This window comes from Carettochelys insculpta, chromosome 3 (genome assembly GCF_033958435.1).
Source record: "Carettochelys insculpta isolate YL-2023 chromosome 3, ASM3395843v1, whole genome shotgun sequence".
Lineage (NCBI taxonomy): Eukaryota > Metazoa > Chordata > Testudines > Carettochelyidae > Carettochelys > Carettochelys insculpta.
The window spans coordinates 136,165,138-136,192,038 of NC_134139.1; the positions used below are offsets into that span (position 1 = coordinate 136,165,138).

At 41.4% G+C, this 26,901-nt stretch overlaps 1 protein-coding gene across 2 annotated transcripts in view; it reads right to left on the minus strand.

Moving 5' to 3' along the window:
- Nucleotides 1-1,898: 1,898 nt before the first annotated feature.
- The window catches only part of MANEA (mannosidase endo-alpha), a 32,400-nt gene continuing 7,397 nt past the window's right edge, over nt 1,899-26,901 (minus strand). For both annotated transcript variants that reach the window (XM_074990865.1, XM_074990864.1), the window contains 4 exons: nt 26,215-26,801; nt 24,677-24,786; nt 11,160-11,236; nt 1,899-9,634 (listed from right to left, as the gene is read on the minus strand). In XM_074990865.1, coding sequence (XP_074846966.1) covers nt 8,998-9,634; nt 11,160-11,236; nt 24,677-24,786; nt 26,215-26,764 — 1,374 coding nt within the window. In that variant the 5' untranslated portion in view covers nt 26,765-26,801 and the 3' untranslated portion in view covers nt 1,899-8,997. The remainder of the gene's footprint in view (nt 9,635-11,159; nt 11,237-24,676; nt 24,787-26,214; nt 26,802-26,901) is intronic.

A 26,901-nucleotide genomic window follows, 5' to 3' on the forward strand; every position in this document is an offset into this window, starting at 1 on the left:
CTTGTGGACTCATGGCCCCCAACCCCAAGCCCCCCCATCCAAGTTGAGATGCCCCCATCCCAAGTTCCACACTGTACATATATTCAAATAGTTTGTTATTGAAAAAAGGTTTATATGATGTTTACTTTCCTGTTAAAAGTTATGTTTTCACCACCCCCATATGTCCTTCTTCATTGGGTAGGAGTCAAAGGGGGTTGAGGGGAAAAGGGATGGATGGGTGGTGATGGGGACAGGGTAGGGACCTGAGGCATCCCTGGGAGATGCCCTGGGAGCTGTGTGTGAAGGTCTCCCATAGGGCCTCCTTGATGAGCATCCTGTCCGTGTGTGTCTGGAAGGCTGGAGCTGCATCCAGCTGCTTGTAGGTGCCTCTGGCATCCACCCCCCCAAATCTGGGAAGACAGCCTCCCCCTTTTCCTCCACAAAATTGTGGAGGGCACAACAGGGGGCCATGATGTGGGAGACATTGTTCCCACACATCCAGCCATGGCAGAAGGCAACAGAACCTTGCCTTTAGGGACTTGAAGACACACACAACTTGTTTGAAGGTTCAGTTGAGGCAGATGTTGAACAGTTCCTGGGTGAGAACCAGGTGCCTGGTATATGGTCTCATGAGCGAGGACACGAGTGGGTATATGTCATCCTCCACCATGCATAAAGGGATGTCCACATCCCCAATGGCCAGTTCCTGGTAGGGGACATAGGTGCCTGCCTCCATCCTCTGGTGCAGGACAGAGTTCCTGAACACCCTAGCATCATTGGTCTGGCCTGATCACCTGACATAAATGTTCAGGAACTGTCTGCAGCACAACCGAGTAATAGCCCTTCCAGTTGATGTACTATGCTGCACTGTAGTCTGGGGCCCAGATAGGGAGGTGTGTCCTGTCCATCACCCTGAAATAACTGGGGAAGCTGAGGGCCTTGAAGCTGGCCAGGATGGTATCCACATCAGGGATGCACATGAGCCTGCAGAGCAGGAGCATGTTAATAGCCTGCACTACCTGTGAGGGGAGAAGACCGCACACGTACATGTCAGATTGAAGTCCTTGCTCCATATGAAGCAGAATGGAAACTTGAACCCTCTCTCCCACATCCTTTGGCTGATCATTGATGTGAAAGTTAGAGGAGGGGTTCCTCTCTTATTCTTATGTCACAGATGGCTTGGCATCTTCTTCTAGAAGAGGGCTCATGACTGAATCCAAATGTAAGTAGGAGCCGAAGTACCTCTGAGGAGCAGAGCTAAAGACCCATCCTTCCTTTCAGCATTCCTCATGGGCTAGCTCAGGCAGTTGCCCTGTGGAGCCCATTCAGCAGTGCCTAATTCTTTCCATGCATTAGGTAACCTACCTCTGAGCTATACATTCCACTGTGTGGCAGGATACTATACTAAATCCAAGTTCCCTCTAGCCCTAAGCTCTCTAAGTCAGGAACTAAGCCTTCTCATGTGTTTGCATAGCTTCTAGCATATCAGAGCTTCTTCTCTAATTTCATAAATACTAGCATATAGGAAAAGGAGGCATCAGGAATAATTTATTTAGATGGGATTAAAGACAACTTTTTTGGGAGGTCTTTAACTTAGTAAATTGCTGGTCTGCGTTCTTAATTTTTATGAGCCCTTCTATGAAACTGAAAATAAAGCACTAAATAAATATTGATCATTTGGGAATACATGCAACTGTTCCAATTGTACTTATATCTGTTCCTTACAAATCTAGCTTTTTCCTATGGTATCCTGATGGGTGAAAAAAACATGATATATTATGACAGCTTTGTTTTTCACAGGGAAAAACAAATTATTGAACATGTATCCCTCATTCAGTATAAGAGGTGGATGGAAAATTTAAACAAAAGTAATTAAAATTTCATTGAATTTCTAATCTTTACTTAGTACCAGGTTTTCAAGTAAATTAACAAAACACTGTCAGAGATTTTATTTATCAAAACATCCAGAAATTATTTACAGTCTCCTTTTAAGAATGACAATTACATAAAAAGGTACATAATAAAATGTTACAATTTCAAGCATATTTTGTATTTGATTAAATTTTGTATTTCCTGAGACATGCATACTACTTCTTTAGGCTACCATAAATTAAACACTGTGCATATCAAAATGTTCTACGTTAACAGCAGTGGTAATTTATAGAAATTTTAGTGGTCATAAAATTGAAGTGCAACAGAACGAAACTATTCTAGGCTTCAAAATACTTTAGACCATCTATAGAAATATGTAGTATGAGCGCCTACACTTCTAACCCAGTAGATTTTTACATCTAATTTAATATAATGAACAGTAAAATGTACTGCAAATATGTGAACAGAATATTTTCCAACCATGGGTTATTTACATGTAGGTTTTCCCTCAATAACCAATGCAAGTGCTTCATTTATATTTTTGGTTGCTTTTTAAATGGAATACGACCATGCATCTTAAGAATCGGACATCCCAGTTTTGGGCCTTGATCTACAGGCAAAACAGAAATAATAATCTGCCTTCACCGTAAGGCAGAAGAGTTTGCTATTAAACGTTTCTCTAAAATTATATATATATTCCATGCATTGAGTCTCTCTTCATGACCTGAAAGTGCAAAACTAAATCGTACATTTTCTATCTTTGGATTAAACATGACAGTACCCCCTCTGTAATTTTTTCAAAGGCCTCTAGGTATTTTTGTAAGTTGTGCCATGTAGAGAAAGTCTTTTACTGGCTTCAATGTAACTTCAGTGGAAGTTTTGCCTAAGAATCAGATTTCTCAAGGGTTTGTACTCTTAGAAATCCCACACAACTATTCTCTCTTTCTGTCTTTCATTGGAAATGGCAGTTTCCCACTGTAGAAACTGATTGGCACATAGCAGATAAACAATACTTTATACTATGGTAAACAATTGCTATATTTCAGGATAAATATTTTAGTGGGAATTTTGGTGAAATAATCTCCTTTATATTCAAATAAGAGCAGCAGAGAGTTCATGAAAAGAGCCATTATGCCATGTTAGATATCGCATTGGCTCACATAAGTTACCTCAGTTCTAAGATTGTATTTGGTACAACATTCACTTTCTACACTTCCTACTGATATTCTATTGGAAAAATCATCGTATTTTTGGCACACTTATTGTTTATAAACATTTAAGCAACTTGGTTTTCTGTAAACATGAAGCTGCAGGACAGCCGCTATGTACTCATATAATTTGCTATGAGCTAGATTGTGCTACAAATCTCATACACTATGTAGTAACAAGAATAAGGGCGACAGAATCAGGCCACATTGGTAATAGGTTTCTACAGCCAGATAGGAAAATTAAAGCATCTCAGGTATGTACCAGAGACAGATCTTAAATCAGTTTCAACAAAATAAACATATTTTGTAAAATTAATGAGACATGCCATTTTTTTAAAATAAAATACATGCAATATTTTGTTACAGAATGTTTAACAAGTTGTTTACAAGGAACTATACAGCATTTCTTAGAAATAAAGTTAATTTAAAAAAAGATTTAAGATTTAATCTGGACATATGTAAAAGATTACAACGATATTTGAACAGGTTCACAAAAAAACAGAAGATTGAGAGGGTTTACTGAATTGCTTAAACATGGAACTTCTCTGCAAGAGGACCAAAACTAAATATTTCTAGATGTTGTTGAAGTTTGCCAAAGATTTGTAGCGTATGTTAAGCAGAATATACATTGGATATTTTAGAAAAAAATTATGTCTCTCTTATTAAGTAAATACATAAGTGTAGGTCTATGCAAAAATAATACCAAAAAGTAATTTACTTGTCCAAGTGAATAAAAATGATGTTAAAGTCTCTATTTTATACCACTAGCAACAAAAACTATTTTTCTGTGAAACTTTAAAGGGTATCTGAAAAACCCATGCAAAAGACTATCAAAGGTATGCAACATGCAAATATACACTACATATCTATACAGTGTGTACAGAATTTCATGGTGAAAGACACTAAGGACTCTTCTATTGAAAAAAAAAAACCTAGTTAAGTCTATGACAGAATATTTGTGCCACTAGATAAAAAGAACTCTACAAATAAAGCTGATAGAGCCAAGATTTAAATTGTGCATTCACAAGATGATAGGCATAAGGGGTTAACAATATGTGCAAAATAGATGGACATATTATTGCCTGGAAAAAAAAAGGTGCAAGACAATTTTTTTTTCAAATCTGTGCAAGATAGACAAAGGTTCCGAGAGTACAGAAAATGGATTATGCTTCAGTTTAGATATAGCATATGAAAATATGTAAGTATATCAAAAACTTACTTGAGACTGTCAGAAGCTGAAATCTACAACTGAATTAATAGGATTTTCACAGGGTTTCTTTTATAAGCGAGTTATCCAGCTTTAGAGATAATACTACTTGGCCTTGGAGAACAGTTCCTGAATATTGTCATCACTGCTGTCCCCAGCCAGGATTGCTTAGTAGTATGTCATCAGTGATTTTAAAATGCTTCTATGGAGCACAGGTATAACAGCAAATGATTACCATTAATAATAGTGGGTTTTTTCCCCCTTTTCTTTTTTTTTTTTTTGCGTAATTACCGTTAATGCAGTATTATCTATTCTCAATAATATGGCAAGCAACTGCTATATCTCAATATAAAGATTTCAATGGGAATCATTGCAATGTGTTTTGAATTAGACTTGGGGAAAGGTGGAGGACATGGTCCAGAGTCCAAGCTCATAGAGAAATCATAACAAGATACTTACTTGAATCATACTCTGCAAACCAAATTTCTGACTTTGAGGTGAACATACCCCAAAGGGCACTTGTTCCTACAAATTTGGAAAAAAGACTCCAATCTCATTTCAAGGCAATTTGACTCCTTTGAGTTAATTGCTTATGTCCAAAGAAGAAACAAAATTCAATGTGTTTGTAGAAGTCCTCTCCCCTCAACCCAATTTGAGGAAAATGTTCTCCCTTCTAAGACACTATGACTCTACGTACGAGAAATAAAAGGCAGCTCCTCTACTTCTCAAGACATGCATAGCTCGTCACACAATTTTTATATATATTATGCAAGCACATGCACACAGTTGTTTGCTGTTTCCAAGACCAGCAGAGGGTGTTATGGGACTCTGGATGCTGCCACTTCATCAATAAGGATGTCTCAAATTGATTTCACACTTTGATGTTTTCTACTCAGACAATATATTTACATCCAGATCACAAAAAGGTTGTGGGATTTTAATGACACTGGGAATTGGGTACCATCCTAGCAGATACCTATCTGTATCTTCAGGCATCTGAACATTTGTTATGTGAACCTTTGAAAACAACATACTTCCACCACTAAGTCACTGCTTAAGAAGATTTATTTAAAAAAAAGAATCTAGAGAAAAGGTACCTCCAGCTGTATAATGAGGTTACAAATAATTTCAAAGGCTTCCACCATAACCAGAATAAACTGGAGGGACCATACCAGTCAAATTTGAAGAGAAGGCTATTGGGGTTGGGGGGTAAGAACAGGCAACCAAAAGTTGAATGCAAACCACCTAAAAAGTGTTAGGAAACAGTAAACAAGAGATTAAAAGGAACTAAACCTAAGAAAACCTGAATACAGTAGACTTCCTCCCTTCTAAACCGCTGCAGAAGGCTCTGACTTGAGACAATGGCAGCAGCAAAGAACATGGGCATGAGGTCGTGGCCACATATCACCAGTTAACCACTTGAGGAGAAGCAAAACAGAGTCTGCTCGTGTGGCCTAAATGGGTGCTACTACCTTAAATCTCCAGCTAAAAGCATGGGGTGCATCAACACCTGCAGGAGAGCACGCACAGGGACAGCATTTGAAGATCTAGTGGTTTGAGACACTTTCCTAGTTCATGTAGGAAGAAACATGAACATCTTTGCAAGTTGATAAGAGACGGAAAGCTGGAAACAAGGAAATAACTGAAGAAATTGTGCATGCTTGTAATTTTTTTAAAAAGTAACAAATTTAAACAAAAGCAGGTTTAGATATTTAAGGAACTTATACTACAAAGTGCATATATTAGTTTCCTTAACAAAGAGGCTATGTGGAAATGGTTAAAATGGGGGACTGGGGAGGAGTCTAGACCGTCACTGATTTGCTGTGACACTGTGGTCAAGTTACTTAATCATCTATCTCTCAGTTTATTCATCTGAAAAGTAAAAACACTGTCTACTTTGAAAAAGCATTTTGACATCCTTAGACATGAAATTGTAATGTCCAAAATATTAAGAGATACAACTTCACAGAATACACCAATACTGAAGGTGCACTGTACACATTTCAGCCTACATTAAGCTCCCTCTTCACTACAGCCTATGTTGGCATAATTTATGACACTCAAACGTGGGAATACTCCTAACTGATAAGTTACACGGACGTAAGTGCTATGTGGACTGCACTATGCCAGCAGGATATCTTGCAGAAGTGACTTTATTATGCTAAGGGGAGAGCTGTATCCCATTAGCATATCACGTCACCAAGTGCACTGCCGTGGCACAGATGCATTGCTGCACTGCTTCCAGACTAGATAAGCCCCAAGTCAAGATAAGCATTTCTCAGACAGGCTGGCGGCACCAAGCTACTTCTAATTTCTCAAAACACAAAGGGAAACAATTCTACGTTCATTGTAGCCCAAATTTGTTTCAAGGGTATGCACAGAATGCAGGATAGGATCCAAAATTACTGCTTAGCACACTTCAGATGTCTCTATTCTGTATTTTGAATAGTGACACCAGGGCCTTTGTTATTATGATTTAGTAGCATTTTGCACTCACTCAGCTCTGGTGTAAGTGACTGGACAAGATGCAAAGCAGTACTCTTGTTCTTTCTTCCCACATCGCCTTCTGTTTACATACATGCACTTCATCTGATGCAGTGGACCTAATTTTCAGATATATTAGGGCACGTCTGAAACACACTGTCACTTAAAGCATCCAGACCTAACCACTGTGAACAGGGCATAGAGGTGTGTCCAGGCCACGTACTTTCAAGCTCATAGCACAGGAGGTTTACTCATGTAAAATGGTATATAGCCAGGGCATAGCTGTGCCCCCCTTGCAACTCCCAGCTTATGGAACAGTTCTGACAGTCTGTATAGTGTAGAGCATCTTGAGGCTGCTCTAAACCACATTCGGGAACCAGCAAGAGCAGAACTGATTGCACCACTGGGAACCACAAATGGCTTCTCTGCCGCCCCTTTTATAAGCTACATCCCACATTCTCTGTGGCTGTTCCTGAGATGTTCATTTTAGGACAGTAGACCTATGGTAGGTCGAAAGTAAGTTGGAATGTCCATGCCTCTGATGCTTAGAGTTTACTGACAGAATCACATATAATTTGAAGTGAAATCTTACATGCAATTTGCCATCCTGGTTGTATAGTTAAAGAATTTCAGACTGTTTCCCTTCATGAAAACTTTGGTGAAAGCAGTCTTTATTCTATGGAGACAAGTTTCAGATTAACCCTTCCTTCTTTCACATTAGGAAGTCACTAACAAATAACAATACCACATCATTAAGATTATATTTAAACACATTCAGAAAATAATTTCAATTTTCAATCCTGCATTGAGATTGCTTGGGCAGATTACTGTGCTTGCCTCAGTTTACATGTGAATCACAATGCAGGATCAGGCTTAAAGTAAATAAAAATAAATAAATATTAAGTATATCATTCCACAGATTGAGTATTTGCCAAAGTATTCTTAATTTCACCACAAACGTAAAACAATAGTGAAATACATATTGGTTCAAGTTTGGGGATTTGCTCTGCTTAGTACTGGGTAAATGCCTAAAATGCATTGCTAGACACAGACAATTGTTGAGTGGTGTCCCAGCAACAACAATGGCTACAAATGAATGATTTATAACATTTGAAATCTGAGAATCTCAGCTTTCAAACAGTATTAAGCATTCATTCCTAGCCATGACACATTATGAAATGTAATAAGAACACTCTATTATCTTGCTTTATTTTCTCCTCACCTGAATTGTGACAAGATTTTGATAGCTGTTATCTCGAGTACTGCAGGAAATCAATGAACTGTCTGAAAACTAGAAATCCCAGATTTCCAATGGTATTAGACACATTCATTCTAGTGACTGAAGGCTAAATGCTTCCAAAATCATGTAACAAAACTGCTGTAAGAAATGAATCAACTATAGGACTAATAAATATGTGTGTGACACAGTCTTTCCAACTTTTCCATAACACTGAATCTAGGTCTCCAATAAAGTAACAAGGAGAGATTATCCCTTATAAACATTAAAGAAAGTCTTATTTAAGAAACAGGCTTATTTTGAGCAATTTTGCAGATACTCCTTTCTTATTCCAGTTACTATTATTCCTTCTTTAATTTTAGTTATAAGAGTTCAATGTATTGTGTTAACACTTCATAGTTTCAAAAAAATACAGAATGAAAAATTCAATACAAGACTAATTTGTAGTTAAATAAGGTGTCATTGTTTTTTAACCCAAAAGCTTTAAAAGCTGCACATTTCTGAACAATTTCACACTATTCTTGGTGGTTTTACCATAACCAAATCAAATACTACAACTGGTAAGTTATTTCATGCACCACAAATATTTATCCTTTGAAGAACTAGTCAAGACAAAACTGTAATCACAGTTGTATTCAAATCTGAAATATATAGCAAAAACTAATAAATGTAACTATGCTAAATACTTTAGCACATGTTGGAATTATTCCAGGTAGAGCTTCAGTACGTTCTGCATACCAGTTATCAGAAAGTATCTAGTAGTTCACAAAATATTTTTAAAATATAACATCCAAGAGGCTGGAGATGCCAACATTTGCTCACTATTATTTTAGCCCCTAAAAGGAGTCAGTTAATTATAACAGAGATACAGTAATAGTGCATACTACATTCAAAGGGTACTTTTTTAAGTATATTCATGATAAAAGACATCTTCATTGGCTGAATTAGAATCCTGTTTAATTTTTACCTGTGAGATGGTTTCATATATTTACAAAAAGGGCACCAACACCTCACATAAGCCATTGTTCTTTTTCCTTAATGTATTTCTCAGACCACTTCCGAGTGAGCTCCAAATACATAGTTGGTTTATGAGGCTTGTAATCCAGGTAAGTTACCTGTCCAGTTCTCTTAGGAACAGCTTTTTCAATCTGAGTCCCTTCATGCCATTCATTGAAAGAGGTGATGGAAATAATTTCTGGTCGTACCAAAAGTGCTGCACTAAAGGCAGTCTCATAATACTTCCCATTAACACGGTTGCGGGTGTTGTGGTTATTCCATGGTCGGATGCTGGTATCAATGTAGCCTGGCCCCACACTTGGAATGAACATTAAGTTGTTGTTGTCACAAAATGCTTTTAGACTTGGCCAATTGTGATGAGAGGAGCCATAAGAAAAACCATTGGTGGCGAAGTATGTATAAATTCCATCAAAACCACTTCTTCGGATATCATGCTTATGTTTTTCTTCCACTAGGAGTGCAATGAATAATCCATCATACTGTGTATTGCGAATGCTCTGGGATCCAGAAACAGTTAACAGATTTGCCCATATTTCAGGGATTGTTACATAAGAATCATAAACGTAAAACATTGGGAGATCTCTGCCTGTGCTAGTCTTATGCCTGAAAAAGGCTGGATGGCCTCCATATCTATAAAACAAAACAAGCAATACGGTAAATATTCATAATATGGTAGCGGGTATATCTAATCAAATACTGAATTGAGTACTGATTAATTAATTTTGTACTCAGCTTTAAAATTAAATTCCATTGTGTGGACAAATATATTTTTATATTTATGCTGGAACACCACACTCTATTACAGCACTAGGTACAACATTCTACGGCATAACAATTATTTGCGCCAAGTCCTACAAGTAAGTACCATTTTCCTTTCAAAGGCAAAATACTAGTTTGCTGAAACAATAAGAAAAATACAAAATATGTGAAAGATACTGAAAAATAGTAGCCATCCATAACTTCTGACTCTCGGTCGGAATGGACTGAATTTAAAGATATTATGGTTCAGACCATTAGAAGTTTAGCAGGCAACCTATGAGCCTAGAAAGCCTTTTAAAAAAAAAACCCAAGTGTCTGTGAGCTTAAATAAAAGCAGTTACAAATGCCTCTCTCTGGTATCATAAAGCATGTGATAGAAAATGATTAGTAATCTGGCCCCACGGCTATTGGTCTTCGACATATGTTTCACGTGCACAGTCCACTGTTGGCACTGGCGTACGTGGCCATCAGAAACTTTTTCTCTTAGTGGCGCCTATTGGTTTGCTCAAGCTCCTGCCCCTTCATCCTGCAGCCGCTGCTGCATAACACAATGCATGCAGATGTAAAGAGCAGAATTGCCTCTAGCCAATATGTTTAATACAGGAACATATTCTTCAGATGTAGAATGTCTGACCTTACTCTGTCTGCCACTGCTACAAGGAACTGGGAGGATTTACAAAACTGACTGGTTCTGTCCAGGTTTGGTCATCCCAAGTAAGCAAACACTCTTCCTCCCTGATTAGTTGTATGTATTTTTAGGCACAACACAGGCAAATTAACTGGCTGATGTAGAAAGAACTCAGCTTCAGGATGAACTTTGGATTAGGATGCGGGTAAACCTTGTCCTTAAAAAGGACGCATATGAAGGTCTTGACATTATAAAGCCCACAGCTCCCCTTCTTTTTCTAGCCAAAATATTCCAAAGAAATTCAACGCCAAGCGCTGCCAAAATGGATCAGATGGTTTGCAAAGGGGTTCAGATCTGAAGAAATGGAGACTAGTGTGACAACCTTGACTGGCCCATCAAAATTTGTGGTTCTTGGTTGTCCTGAGGGGCCCAAAACTGGAAAAGAGGAAGAAGGCCAACACATATAGCTAGCGTGAGCCACATCCACCCTGATCAAAGTGACCTTATTGGCACTAGTAAATACAACACTCCCATCTTTGCATGTGTGTGTATTTACCTCCAAACTAAAGCTGCACTTCATGCATCTGAAAAGTGGATTCCACTTTCCAGATAAATATGTTACTTCTAGGTGAATAAGTTACAACAAAAAGCTGCCCTGCATTTCGCTCAAGCTCAGACCATACTATAGTTTAAGCGTTTATATAATATATGAGAAATACCTGCAAGGACATGTGATAAAGCCAAAAACAATTTTTAGAAAGCACTTACTTGTCTATAATGTATTTCACGTTGGTGTACATACTGCGATCATCTCGATCTTTATATGGCTCAATATGGAAAGTGACCTGTAAAATGGAAATGCAATAAATGCAATATGAATTATAAAACATTACAGAACATAAATAGGTAGTAGATATTATTTACCTAAGACATTTCAGGAACACCAAAAGATCTCTAGAAAGAGAGAATGAGAAAAAGGCTCCACAATGGTAAGAGGAATGCATTCAACACCACCATTCCTAAATACTGCTCTGATGCTATCAGTCTATTTTTTAGACTGCCAAGAATAGCACAGATTCTACACAAAAAAATCCTCACACACCTGCTTTTCGTTACTAGTTTTAAAATAGGATTACTAACAGGAGCCAAGAAAAGCAATGAGCATGTTGGAAAAATACTCAATACATAGCTAGAGTATTCTAAGCTAGTTAGTGAAACTATAAGTTGCCCCTCCTTCATCCAGCACTCTCAGGACTTGACATGTCCAAATGAAGGAATTTGCTGGACAAAGGGAGGCTCTCTTGCCCCCACACCCAGCCTGCTGCCCCTCCCTGGTGGTGTTTCTGTGCCTCACTGGACCCCCTGCCTCTTGTTCCCCCCCCGCCCCCCGACCTTGAGCCCTTGCCACTTCCTTACCTCTAGCCCTGTGGAGGCTGGCTCCATCTTTGGCTGGGCTGCCAGGCGGGGCCTGAGCCTGTTGGCTCCAGCCCCAACTGGGCACAGACCCCACCTTAGGGCATCAGCTCCAGCCTCAACTGGGCTGCTGGCTGTGGCTCTGGAGCACTGGATTCAGCCCTGGCTAAGCTGATGGCCACAACTCCAGCCCCATGGGTGCTAGCCCCAGTATAAGAAGCCCCACCAGACTGCCCTCCTAACATCTTCAGAGCTCACAGCTCTCTGGTCCTGTAACACCCATGGTCTTGCTGGATCACAGATGTTGCTGGACCAGATAATGCTGCTTTTGGGAGGTGGAAACTGTATTATCTATTTACATGTCAAAAATTATGACAGCTGATGAAAGACTTTTATATTTATTTTGGAACAATAACATTCTAGTTGTTCCAGAAAATATTTCTCCAAGGAAAGCCTTCAATGAAAAATTAGATTTTAAAATACAGGATGTGAAAACTCTTTAATTTAGAATTTTATAGATCGAACAAACACCAACAAACACTTAAGCTATGTCTATACCAGAATTCCTCTTTTGAAAGAGGCATGCAAATAAGGGAAATTGAAAATGCAAATGAAGCACAGATTTACATATCTGGTGCCTCTTTTGCATATTCTTTTGAATATTTTTAGGAACAAGGGTTCTTCTGAAGATGGGGGTTAATTTTGAAAGAGCTGCACCTACACTGCTTTTTTTCTTTTGAAAGAATATGCAAATGACACACCAATATGTAAATCTATGCTTCATTTGCATTTCAATTTCCCTTATTTGCATGCCTCTTTCAAAAGAGGAACGCTAGTGTAGACATAGCTTAAAGTGTTTATTGGTGTTTGTTCGATCTATAAAACCCTAAATTAAAGTGAAGACACAGCCTTAAAGACTAGATCTAATATACCTGCATTGCTACTTCTGAATTTCAGGTTCAGGACTTGTGAAATTATTTATGCTATCAACTTCAGCTCATTTCAAACTCAGTTCCATTGTTTTCGACCACCCAGTAAAAAGGAAGAATGTTTTACATCAATTTAAGATAGAATGCATTTAATGAAACAAATAATCAGCTTGTCTCAAGTGAATCGGATACATTACAAAGATTTTTCTTTTTGTCAGTTACAAACTAAAATTAAACACACTGCTGGACTAAACTGATAGGAATGTTAAGCTTTCCCTCAGCTGTTCTATTATTTCAGTTTTTCACTTCAGTTCAATAAGGAGGAAAATCAAACATGACAAGGTTATGCCTAATTACATAGTGTTATATGACCTCTATTTTCTTTTTTAAATTGAAAATATTTTCTTGTGAGAGAGAATTCGGCGTTTGACACATCTATCATCTTTTACACTAATAATTTTTTCAAAGTGCAAAGATGCTTACAAAAGGTAATACTGAAGATTAAATTCATTGTACTATTTTAATAGTTTTAAATTTTAATTACTTGCAGAGTACATGTATTCATACCTTAACAGATAGAAGCTGACATAATTTCAAATTCTAAAAAAGCTTGTGTGCTGGTTCAGACAAACGACAGATAGCTACCACCCCAGGATTTGATTCAGTGTCTACAGCTATGGAGCAACTATGGACATCTTGATTCATCTGCTCCGTAAACATAGCGACATAATTCAAATCTGTCATGATCCACTACTGAATTTTGTAATGGAGCTATGTAAACTCTCATCCTACTTTCTTGATCTCAATTATAATTGAAAAATAAAAAAATGAATTAAACTTATAATCTCTCACTTTTGTAGGCTTCAAATAGACCACTGCATATAGCAAAAAGGCAAAAATGTAATAAATTTAAACCTACTGGTTCTGGTAGCTATTACAATTGAGTTAAGGAATAAAAATTCATAGGAGACTCAAAACCTAAGGGTGAAAGCAATGGAGTGATTCACAATGGAAAGCTGCTCAATATTGTCTTTGAAAAATGTAGTGAGCAATTACAGCTGGGGAAAGCAGCAGAAACGTAAGTCCTGGAGCTGGCGGGGGCGGGAGGGGGCAGCTGAGGAGAGTTAAACCCGGTGGTGGTCTGGGGCCGTCGTGGGAGGGGGAGCAGTGGGTTTAAGCCAGTGGTTGGTTAGGGCTGCAGGGGCTGGAGGTGAGCTGGAGCTGCGCACGGTGGGGGGCAGCTGAGCTAGAGCCACGCACAGGTGTGGTGAGCTGGAGCTGTATTCGGGTGATGAGCCAGGCCGTGGGGGGGGTGAAGTGGGACTAGGGGGTTTGAACGAGGGCTGAGTGTGGGGGTGGTGAGCCAGCAGGGATTCTGAACGGGGACTGGGAGGGGTTGAGCCAGAGCCACGTTTGGGGGGTGGTGAGCAGGGCTGAGGGGAAGGGTTGAACTGAGGCCACGAGGGCCAGGGGGGTTGACCAGGTCCGGGAGCAGCAGGATTTTGAGTTGTGCTTAACTTGCATTAATGCAAGTTAAGTGCAACTCAAAATCGTGTGTTTCGAGGGTTTACTATACATGGAAGCTGGAAACAAGAGGAAGCTGAAGCCACAATAGACAGAGAGAAAGAGGGGACATGAAAGTTGTTAATTTTAAATTCTGATAGAATCGATAAAGTTTAATATTACATGTGCTCCCATAACACCTACTGTATTATTTACATCTATTACAGAGTCAGTACAAGTGATTTAATATTAAATTTACATAAAAGAAAATTTGAGAAGTGAAATTAGAAACACGGAACAATAATATAATTGATATTAATACCTGTTACACATCTAGACAACTGCCATCTGATTGCGGGTCTGGCTGAACCTAAGCAAGTTGATTTAAGAAAGACCTTTATCATCAGAGGATATGACTGGAAAGATGATTGCACAGTTAAGTTGAAAACAACAAGCAGCATGGTGGACTCAAGATATCCAAACCAGCTAAATTAGCAAGAACACTCTGATTAGGGCCAATGGACAAGATAAATCTGGAATTTAGAAACCAGGATGGATGCAATTTGCCACTTTTGGGCTGCTAGACACTTTGTTTAACTGAATGTTCACAGGTACGGCTACTCACAGCTCCCAGTGGCTGCCATTCATTGTTTCCAGCCAATGGGAGCTGTGGGAAACCTTCATTTCAATTACTCCAATTGATCACACAGCTAACTGAAAAAAGCTATGGGAAACCTCCTTATGTGTGCAGAGGCTTTTGTTTTTCTTGATAATTATTTTTTTTATCAATCATAGAATCATAGAACACCAGGACTGGAAGGGACCTCGAGAGGCCATCAAGGTCCAGCCCCCTACCCCAATGGCAGGACCAAGTACTGTCTAAACCATCCCCGATAGACATCTAACCAACCTGTTCTTTATCTCCAGCAATGGAGATTCTACAACCTCCCTTGGTAATTTATTCCACTGTTTGACCACCCTGACAGTTAGGAACTTTTTGCTAATGTCCAGCCTAAACCTCCCTTGCTGCAGTTTAAGTCCATTGCCTCTTGTTCTATCCTCAGAGGCCAAGGAGAACAAGTTTTCTCCCTACTCCTTATGACACCCTTTTAGATACCTGAAAACTGCTATCATGTCTCCCCTCAATCTTCTCTTTTCCAAACTAAACAAGCCCAATTCTTTCAGCCTTTCTTCATAGGTCACATTTTCTAGACCTTTAATCACTCTTGTCGCTCTTTTCTGGACCCTCTCTAATTTCTCCACATCTTTCTTGAACTGCGGTGCCCAGAACTGGACACCGTACTCCAGCTGAGGCCTAACCAGCCCAGAGTAGAGCGGGAGAATGACTTCTCGCGTCGTTTACAACGTACCTGTTAATGCATCTCAGAAATCATGTTTGCTTTCTTTGCAACAGCATCGCACTGTTGACTCATATTTAGCTTGTGGTCCACTATAACCCCTAGATCCCTTTCTGCTGCAGTCATTCCTAGACAGTTTCTCCCCATTCTGTATGTGTGAAACTGACTGTTCCTTCCCAAGCAGAGCGCTTTGCATTTGTCCTTATTAACTTCATCCTGTTTACCTCAGACCATTTCTCCAGTCTATCCAGCTCATTTTGAATTATGACTCTATCCTCCAAAGCACTTGCAACCCCTCCCAGCTTGGTATCATCTGTAAACTTAATAAGCGTACTTTCTATGCCAATATCTAAATCATTGATGAAGATATTGAACAGAACCAGTCCTAACACAGAGCCCTGCGGAACCCCACCTGTTATACTTTTCCAGCAGGACTGAGAACCATTAAGAACTACTCTCTGGGTACGGTTATCCAGCCAGATATGCACCCACCTTATAGTAGCCTCATCTAAATTGTATTTGCCTAGCTTTTTGATAAGAATATAATGCCAGACTGTATCAAATGCTTTACTAAAGTCTAGGTATACCACATCTACCGCTTCTCCCCTGTCCACAAGGCTCATTATCCTATCAAAGAAAGCTATCAGATTAGTTTGACATGATTTGTTCTTTACAAATCCATGCTGGCTGTTCCCTATCACCTTACTACCTTCCAAGTGCTTGCAGATGATTTCTTTAATTACCTGCTCCATTATTTTTCCTGGCACTGAAGTTAAGCTGACTGGCCTGTAGTTTCCTGGGTTATTCTTATTCCCCTTTTTATAGATGGGCACTATATTTGCCCTTTTCCAGTCTTCTGGAATTTCTCCTGTCTCCCATGATTTTCCAAAGAAGATAGAGGAAGTATCCGAGCCTTTATCTATCAGCTCCTTGAGTACTCTAGGATGCATTTCATCAGGCCCTGGTGACTTGCAGACAACTAATTTTCCTATGTGATTTTTAGCTTGTTTTTTTTTTTATTTCAGCTTCTACCCCTACCCCTTTCCCACTAGCATTCACTATGTTGGGCACTGCTTCATCAGACTTCTCAGTGAAGACCGAAACAAAGAAGTCATTAAGCATCTCTGCCATTTCCAAGTTACCTGGCACTTTTTCTCCCTCTTCACTGAGCAATGGCCCTACCCTGTCCCTGGTCTTCCTCTTGTTTCTAATATATTTATAAAAAGCCTTTGTTTCCCTTTATGCCTGTAGCTAGTTTGAGCTCATTTTGTGCCTTACCCCTTCTAATCTTGCTCCTGCATTCAAAATAGTAGAATCATTATAGAACAGTAGAATCATTAAAAGTAGTAGATTAAAACAGTTTCTGGAATTGTAGATCCTAGTAATTGGTTTTAATTTCTCAAGGAAAATGATGGCACAAGGCATCTGAAGACATGTCCATTTTCCTACTATGAACTGTTACTTTTGGTGACATATAGTCTGCTTTTTTCAGTATCTTTCAGAGGGTCTCAGAATATTTTACAAACATACAGTATATTTTCAAAACCTCTGTGATAGAAGTATTTAACCCTGCTATAAAATGGATAGGACGACTCAGGAAGAGAGACACCAACAGAAAGGCAATGAGGAGTTGACCAAAATAAAACCCAGGTCAGACAGACTATATAATTGAACCCAGGAGTTCCATGGCTCCATGTCCCCTTTAACTACTGAACAATAATAAATTTAATAAATCATGAGCATCTAATGTGAACTGACATTTGATTAAAAAAAAAAGGTCTTGAATAGTGACATTGTTTAGCATGAAAAAAATTGGCTACATTGCAAGTGTGACATGCTTTCTTAATTTAAAGACACAAAATATGGGTTAACCACTTCAGTGGCACTATGTGGTCACGTCTACACTAGCAAGTACATTCAAAAGTAACATTGAAAGAAGCCCATCTTTCGAAATCTTCCACAGAGTGTCTACACACAAACCGCAGTCTTTTGAAATGAACTTCGAAAGAACGGGCCATTACATTGAAATTGGTCCTCCGTTCCCATGGTGGGAAGAGCGCTCCTTTTTGAAAGACTCTTTCCAAAGAGAGCATGCGTAGATGCCCCATAGATGGATATTTGGAAAGAGGGAGTCCTCCATGCTGTCAATCAGCTGGCAGGTGGGGGAGCCACTCAGGGAGCAAGCGGAGCTCTATGGCTCCTGCATCCACCCAGGCTTAAAGACGCAGACTCCCAGAAACCCCTAAGCAGGAAGCTGAAGACATGCTGGTACCAGGGAGCCCACACTGCTCACCTGCACACTGCATGCAGCAAGGCTCCAGGCAACCTTCGATGCTCCCTGGAGCCATGGCCAGGACTCCAGAACCCTGCTCAGCCCAGGGACCTTCCAAGGACAGCAGGGAGCTCCCCCCCAGCAGGAGGTGATCCAGTCCCTGAAGTGACAGGACCCCTCCTGGATGGAGGCTGAACTCCGAGTCCACCTCTCCCTCTGGGAAGATGAAAAGGTCCTGTACCAGATGGGGGTCCAGCGCAGGAATGCAGCAGCCTTTGAGTGCCGCTCAAAGGCCCTCACCCTGAACAAGGCGAGGTCGAAAGTCAAGGAGCTCCAGCAGGGGTACTGCAAGGCCCAGGATGTGGCCGGATGGTTAGGGACAGCACCCACCAGCTGCCCCTACTTTAAAGAACTAGACCGCCTCCTCAGCCCCAAGGAGGCAACACCCCAGCCACTGTCTTGGGCACATCCAAACTGGAGCCCGAGCCAAGGCAGGGATGGAGGGCGAGGACCACTGGGACTGCCAGCCACCTCCACGTGGTCCAGTGCCTAGAGACCATCAGTGATGATGAGGGCTGAACTGAGGATGCCCTAGTCATCGACATCCCGTACAGGGCCATCCACCTGTGCCCCCTCCACCTGTGCTTTGCCTGAGGTCCTAAAGGACACTCAGGTAGGTTTTGCACATGCCAGTTGCCCTGGGATCCAGGGAGAGAGTACTTGGTTCCACCCAGGGTGGCCACAGCCCACCCACATGGCCACTAGCCCCGGTCCAGTTGCAACCTAGATGGCCACACTCCCAGGAGGGGCCGGAACGTGGCACTCAGCACCAGGTAACCTGGACAGCACCACCAGCCGCACAGCCATGGAGGAACTGGGGGTTAGGGCATGGAGGGAAGCTTACACCACCCATGCAGGGAACTGCAGGATCCAGACGTCACAGGGCCGATGCACCGGGGAGGGGATTGGTGGGAATGCAGGGGCCATCAGATGGGACTAATGGCCCATTCCTCTGTCCCTTTCTGTCTCCACAGCTTCAGCAAGCAGCAGCCAGCTGAGCCCCATCCACGAGCCAGGGAGCTCCACCATAGAGGGTGATGGGGAGCGGCCCAGACCCCAACCAGGAATGGCACAGGGCCACTGCTTGGGCATATGCCAGTGCCACCAGGGCAGGGAGGAGAATGCAGGGGACCCTGCACATACTGCAGCCCTGCAGGACCTCACAGGCGTGCTGCAGGAGTGGCTCGCGCTGAAGCGGCAGGACTGGGATAGGGTGGCATGCAACCTGGATGCCCTGAACCAGGCTGTGACCACCCATCCCCTTGCAAGCCACTCCCACACCTGCCCCTCCATCAGCTGGCCCCCCTCAACCTTCCCCCCTGCATGCCCCCACCCCCCGAGCCCAAACTTGCTGCCCTGATCCCAACCCACCTCCTCCTGGCCAGCCTCCTCCAGCTGGTACACATGCTCGTGGCCAGGGCCGGCTGTGTGGAAGCAGCACACCCGCCCCTCCTACCTGTGCCGACCTTGGTGAGGCAGTGGATGCTGTAGCCCAGCCGCACCCCTACCTGCCAGCCCCAGCCCAGTGCTGACAGCGCTGCCCTTGAGGGTTAAGGCCCCCGACCCCAAAACCCAGCCCTCCTGGGGTGTTAGTGTTCGCCCACCCACCCACCAACTATAGCCCAGGCCACCCCTGTACATAATTCCCCCCATATCCCGTGTAAATAGTTTGTAAGGTTACAAAGATACACAGCTATTTGGTATATGCTCAGTAAAAGGTTTATTTGTGCTTACCCCTGTGTGTGTGTGTGGGGGGGAGTTGTGGGTGTGTGTGTACATGTGTGCGTGGGGTCACTGTGGCTCCCAGGCAAAGACCTTGCACAGGGGCTCCCTTACCTGCACCCCATCCTACTCGGACACAGAAGCAGGGGGTGGCGCCCGGCCTCGGCGGCCCACCCCTGCACATAGGGTTCATGCTTCACCTCCATGAGGTTGTGCAAGGAGCAGCATGACCCGACCGCTACTGGGATGTTGGGGAGGCCCACCTCCAGCCTCGTTGGGAAGCAGCAGAAGCATCCCTTGAGGTGGCTGAATGCCCGCTCCTCTGTATTCTGGGCCCGGTTGAGCTGCTCATTAAAAATGTCCTGGGCAGGCTATGTCCCATATACAGCCTCATGATCAAAGCCTGCAGGAGGTAGGCTGCGTCAGCCATGATTCAAGGCAGCATTGTGGAATCCCTGATGGCGAGCTCCTGCCAAGGGATGGGGAGCTCCTGCCAGGGGATGTAGGTCCCCTTGCCCATCTGGCCCTCCAGCCCTGAATTCTGGAACAGCCTCGCGCTGTGGGCATGGCTGGATCAGCCCACGCTTATGTCCATGAACCAGCCCTTGACATTGATGAGTGCCCTGCAGCACGACGGAGTGGTAACCCTTGTGGTTTATGTAGGCCCCACTGCTGTGCTCTAGGGACTGCATGGTGATGTGGATGCCATCCAGTGCCCTGAAACAGTTGGGGAAGCCCAACTTGTTGAACCCCCAGAGGGCATCGTCAAGGTCCCTGACACAGATCAGCTACCAGAGGACCACCTTGTTGATGGCCTGGATGAGCTACAGGGTGAGATGGGAGAACACGCCTGTGACTGTGGATTGGGAAACTGCATGCCCACCTGTCCCCGCTGCCCTGTCCCTGCCCTGGGCCCCTACAGGGCATTCCACCCCGGGACACCTTCCCCTGTGGGCACCCCATCGGTGTTCCCTCCCTGTCCATGACAGGGGTTGCCCCCCACCCTCCCAAGTCCCAATGGTGCGCCTTGTCGGAGAACCACGTCCCGCCTTCCTGTGGTGGGAATGTGACCTGAGCATGGCTTACCTCGTTAAGGACGGCCTTGACTGTGGCCCTGCCCACTCCAAACTGTTGGTCAGTGGATGTCCAAGGTGGCTAGTTTCCACAGGGCAACTGCCATTCTTTTCTTCAGGGGGAGCACTGGCCTCATGTGGGTGTCATGGTGCTGAAGGACAGGGGTGAGCCAGTGACACAAGAAATGTCCCCTTTGTCATCCTGAAGCTCTGCAGCCACTGGTTATCGCCCCAGTCCTCCATCATCAGCCATCCCACCAGTTCATGCTTGTGAGGTAGCCCAGGGGACTGGGTGAGGGCATCACGCCCTGAGGACAGCCTCCAGGATGGTAGCTACGAGGGTGGCCACCCAAGGCTGCTGCAGGACCACAGCCAGCACCATGACCAGCATGCTGGCCATAGCCTTGATGGGTGGTGGTGGTGGGGAGCTGCTCTGGGTCCATTGGGTGCCCTGCAGTGCCTTCTCTTTACAGTCATTCTTTGCGTGCCTGTGGACACCCAGCTGGTCCTCAGACTGTGCAGGCTGAGGGTCCTGGGGAGAGGCTGGCAACAGCCCCAGAAGGGCTTGCCCGCCACACAACCCTGCTTGTGGTGTTTCCTGGCCCTTTACTTTCAGAAGGGTACCCTGGGACATGTGGATGTTCTCTTGCAAAAGAGTGGTTGGGCCATTCAAAATGGTGGGTCGGACCTTTGATCCTTGTTTGGCTATGTGGATGCTCCTTTTCAAAAGGCCATCTTTCAAAGTATATTGTCAAAAGCTGGCCTTTTGAAACCGTGCTAGAGTGTAGACGTAGCCTGTATATTTATTTACATTAATTCTGAAGATTTTTTTTGTTAAATTGGTGAGGTTATTTATTTTTATATTTGATTTAAATCCAAAAACATGCAAAATCCAATTCACAGCTATAACACACACACACAGGCCGAGTAACTTAGCTTTCCTTAAATTCAGCAAGAACAGCTTGGGCTCTACATCTGCCATCTTCAAAGAGTTATTATTCTGCTTCCACCATGCATTTGAAATTGATAAAATGCACATAACTTGACTCTCCCCGGAAACAACAAAAAGATATGCTGAGTTTTCTCTTTCAAAGACAAAACTTTTGGTTCCTTTTTCCATGGAATTCAAAAGAATAGATACGTAACCAGGACTTGGGAAAAGAAATAGACATGTTAACTTCTCTAAGCCTAATTTTGTTCCTTCCTCCAGCCTCTCCTCTGCTTGAGGAAATTCAGGTATTACTTAGAAAGTTAACAGTACAATAAAAGTGTATTTCTTTGTTCATGCTTTTTAGAGCATGCATACTCCATTTCTAATCATTTCACAAACACCTACGTTAGCCTCCTAACACCGTTTTTGAGATTAGGAGGGGGAATTCCCATTTTATAGATAAAGAGAATAAGACACAGAAAGATAAAGAAACCTTACCCAGATCATACAGAAGTGCGCGACTTAGCTGGGAACTGACTCCTTATCTCCTGCACCCCAGTACTCTACCTCATTACAGTACATGAGCTCCTTCAAGAACTGCATTCAGTGATACAACTATCTGTCTCTTGTGAGTCTGATGCTCCAATTTTCCTCTTGGGGGAAAAAAAAAAAAAAATCCATAACTTGCATTCAAGATGTTCTGCTCACATCCATTACGCATTAGGGCTGTGTCTACACTAGCCCAAATCTTCGAAATGGCCATTTCCAAGATTACTAATGAGGCACTGAAGTGCATATTCAGCACCTTATTAGCATGCTGCTAGCCACAGCTCTTCGAAATTGCCACTTTTCGCTGCTGTGTGGCTCATGCAGATGGGGGCCCTTTTCAAAATGACCTCGCCAACTTTGAAATCCCCTTATTCCTATCAGCAGATAGGAAGGTGAAAGAATCCTCTCTACCATGCTATATGGGGGCCACTCCTGGGGGCACCAGCGCCAAAGAAGGAAATACTTACAGCACACACACTTAGGCTACATCTACACTAGCCCAAATCTTCGAAATGGCCATGCTAATGGCCATTCTGAAGAATACTAATGAGGCACTGAAATGCATATGCAGCACGCCACCAGCCACAGCTCTTCGAAATTGCCACTTTTCGCTGTCGCATGGCTCATCCAGACAGGGGGCCCTTTCCGAAAGGACCCCAGGAACTTTGAAATCCCCTTATTCCTATCTGCTGAAGATTTGAGCTAGTGTAGACATAGCCTGGGTGTGTGTGCTATAAGTATTTCCTTCCTTGGTATTCATCAAAGATTGGCTCTGGTGCCCCCAGGAATGGCCCCCCATATAGCATGGTAAAGAGGGTTCTTTCGCCTTCCCCAGCTTCAGTTCCTTCTTGATGGAACTCTGACAGTGTGGAAGGAAGGCAAGTTATGGAATGGACATGAGAAACACGTCCTGAAGAACACGTGGTGCTAAGAAGAAACTGAGGGTGGGGCATGCCACTGGCCACATACACTGTGCCACAGCAGGTCACCTTATGGATGCCACTAAGGGAAGAACTTCCGACACCAGGTCTTTGTGGCAAGCACACATACCTAGTGTGGAATGGACAAGAGCAAGCACTCTAAGAAGAAATAATGTACTTGCTATGTTTTATTCTTTTTTGATACAATTTTCAAAAACACTGAAATCCTATTTTCAAAAAGTTGCTTAGGTATTTCTGAAAAATTAGCCTTTATATACACTCTGTGTGTACTTATTTTTGAAGGCAAGGTCAAAGAAGTGCACTTTTAATTGAAATACAAACTGGTGAGGTTTGAGGTTAGTCTTTGTGCCATAACCACAAACCTTTCTTCTTCTTTCTAAGTGTTGGCAAATAAACCCAGACAAAGCATGGTGTTTTGTCTGACTATAGCGAGTCTCTCCTATAATCAAAGACATCTCCTTAATTTTTCCACCTGAGATACATACCATCTCTACAGACTTATTTAAAAAAAAAAAAATCTGGCAAGAAAACATAATACCCACATATGGACTACGAGGATTTATTTGAGCACTACAGGTAACATCACCACTAATACATGAAGGAGTTTATTTCCCGATTATATATAACATAATGCAAAAGGCAACCAATTAAGATAAACATAAATCACCATCTATTGAGGAAGGTATAGTCTACACTGATCATAAAAAAAAAATCTGTTTTTTCCTTCATCATCAATTGCGTCTACTAGCCTACAGACTTTTTGTGAGAATGAATCCATACTTAATTCATTAATGCCAAAGCACATTATATTTCCATGAAAGGTTTGTTTCTTTTTTAAAATAGAAACACTAAAAAGTTATTAAAAATTGTTGCAGTCATAGTACTAAGTTATTAAAGTACTCCTTGTAGGAATTAGTATTTTAGGCACTTTTACATTAAAAAATAATTATTCAAAGTTTCCAGGTTACAGTGATAGAAAATTAACAAACAATGTTTCTACTGTTTTTCAAAGAAAATAAAAAAGTGATCTAATTATTTGACAATAGAAAGAACTTCAAATTTTTTCTCTTTAAAACTTTAATTAATCAATTGATGGCTTACTCCACCTTAAATTATTATATTACTGACCATTATAGTGTTAACGTTAAATGTGTTCTTGAAAGAGTTCTTATGAACCAAACTCTACTATAAATACCTTTGGAATAATTGTACATATAAATGAGAATTTATAAACCTTAGAACACTTATACAATGACTTCCAAAGGTAAGTGAAAAGAAAAAACTCTCAATAGGGAACGAACAAAGTTAAATCACCTTAAAATCAAGCTAAAGTGTCTAGTTTCATGAATGCCAAACAACTAAGAAATCACTGAAATTCTCCACATCTCATATCACGAAAAATAAAGCTGCAAGCCTGTTTAAACCCAAAATATATACAGCTGTTAAAAAAAACTGGTTCATGAAAAAAAAAAAAAAATGAATCTACACATTTGATTTAGTGATTTACTGAATTTACACTTTAAAAGTACCATACCTTTAGATTATATTTATGTGCATTATCCAAAATAACAGGCACCAAATCTTCAGTAGGTTCCCCATTTTCATCAGCCATACCAGGTGGGTACCATGAAAGGGCTATGACACCTAAGAGACAAAACACAAGGTTGAGTTATGCCACCAAAAATAACTATGCCTTCTAAAAGTTTAACGAAACAGAAGTATGTGAAAGGTATAAATATTCAAGTAAAGGTACAACAGTTTGTACAGGTAACTGAATAACAATCACGTAGGAGTAAGACTGGCATTTGATACAAATATGTAAATGTCTCTTATAGGAATAATATTAAATTATGATTTATAATACCGTAATTTTATTACAAAACAGGTAAAGGGCAAGACTTTCCAATAACTTAGATGCAGCTGTATACCAAATATGCCACTGCAATTACTGCAGAGGAGCATACAAATGGTCAAATTGGCAAAGTACAGAAATAGGTTTAAGTGCCCCATACAATTTCTCTCCACTCTCAGAGACAGACTGATGGGTTTACATTTACTAGCTGAAATCTTTAGTTACTACATAAAGGTTGTATTGCTAAGAAGTAAACAGAAAATAGTTACATTTATAAAAATCAGGATTTTTTTTTTACCCTGGCAGAAGAATATGCACTAGACTTTGGGAGTGAGGAACTTATTTAGAGTGGAAGTTAGCATGTTAAATATACTATCTAGAAAATGGATTGTATTTTATGTGAAACCCTAATGTTTCCATTATCCTTACTCATTATCACTTGAAAATTTGGTAATAAACTTATGGCTGTTTTCATTGTAACTATATCTCAGTGCTGCGGTATTAACAAAGGTACTGATCCTTAACAGAATCACACAAGATGGTGTGTACACTTATCCTTTTGTAGACAGCAAACCTAGGATTTCTGAGAGTGTTCAGCTGACAAGGTCTGAGTATGACAGTGCTTCAAAAGGGCTGGAATTGGGTACACATATTTTTAAAGTTAGAAAAGTCTGGACTCTTTGGGTGGTGAACAGGCTGGAAATGTGATGGAGCTGACACCCAGGTAAACACAAACATGCCTTCCTCTTGAGGAAAGTAAGAAGAGAAAAAGGTGTTACTTGGCTCCGGATAGCCTGACAACCACTACAGAAACATCTAGGACTGATCTTCCCTACTTAAAAAAAAAAATATCTGTATTCTTACACTACAGACAGTACTACCAAACAGGTAAACAAATGATACTGAATTCTTTCATTTAAACAATAAATATAGCCACCAAATCTGCATCTGCTCTGTACAGGTCCATCAATATGAAGTAGCTTGACAGAAGAGAGACCAACTTACAGGTTGAACCTGAAGTACAAAGTCATCTGATAAAAACTGAAGTTCCATGAAGGAATCATTGAGATGCATCCCCCCCACATACAAAAATGAAATACCAAAAGTCCCATTAATTTCAGTAAATCAAGGAAAACAAAGGAGGTGAACAATTCTGTTTACTCAAATATCTGATGTCAAACAAATGACTACTAAGCAAAATATAAACAAATATTCATTACCAACGGAAGCTGAACGCATTTGTTGCATGTGCGCTTCTATGACAGAAGGGTCTTTAGAGCTGTAAGTGCCAAGTTCAGGATAAAAACTGGATGCAATATCATCTGGAGGATTGTGTCTTCCTTTTGGGTAATTGTTTGCAATTTTGGAATCCCAATGTGGCAACAGTGGATGGTTCCAGTGAATATATTTACCATCAAATTGCGGATTTCCAAACCAGCTGTAGTAGAATGCATGAAAGTTATAATTAGGAGTAGGCAATTCTTCTTCCAACTTTGTTACAGAGGCCAGAGATGTTTTCATGCTGTTCACTGAAATACTGTGCAAGTTATCCATGTGTGTTACTCTATCCCCCTTGGCAGCAGCTAAGGGACCATGTTTATCTTCTAAGAGCACTGTTCGTTGTTGAAGTTCTGGTAAGAGACCAAGTCCAAACGGATCCCCAAAACCAGCTGTGTCAGGTCTCAAAGTTTTCAAAGCCATCATCATTGAGAAAATGAATAAAATAAAAAGCAACAAAATAATGCAAGTTCTTCTGTGAAATCTTGCCATGATGTCATAGTTCAGAGTCCAAACAACTGGTCTCCAGCTACAATTGGTCAAGAAAAATATTTTAAAATCAGCTTTCTTTATCTATTCAACAAAATTAAACAATTCATAGAATTTCTAAATAAGGGATTTCTGAATAA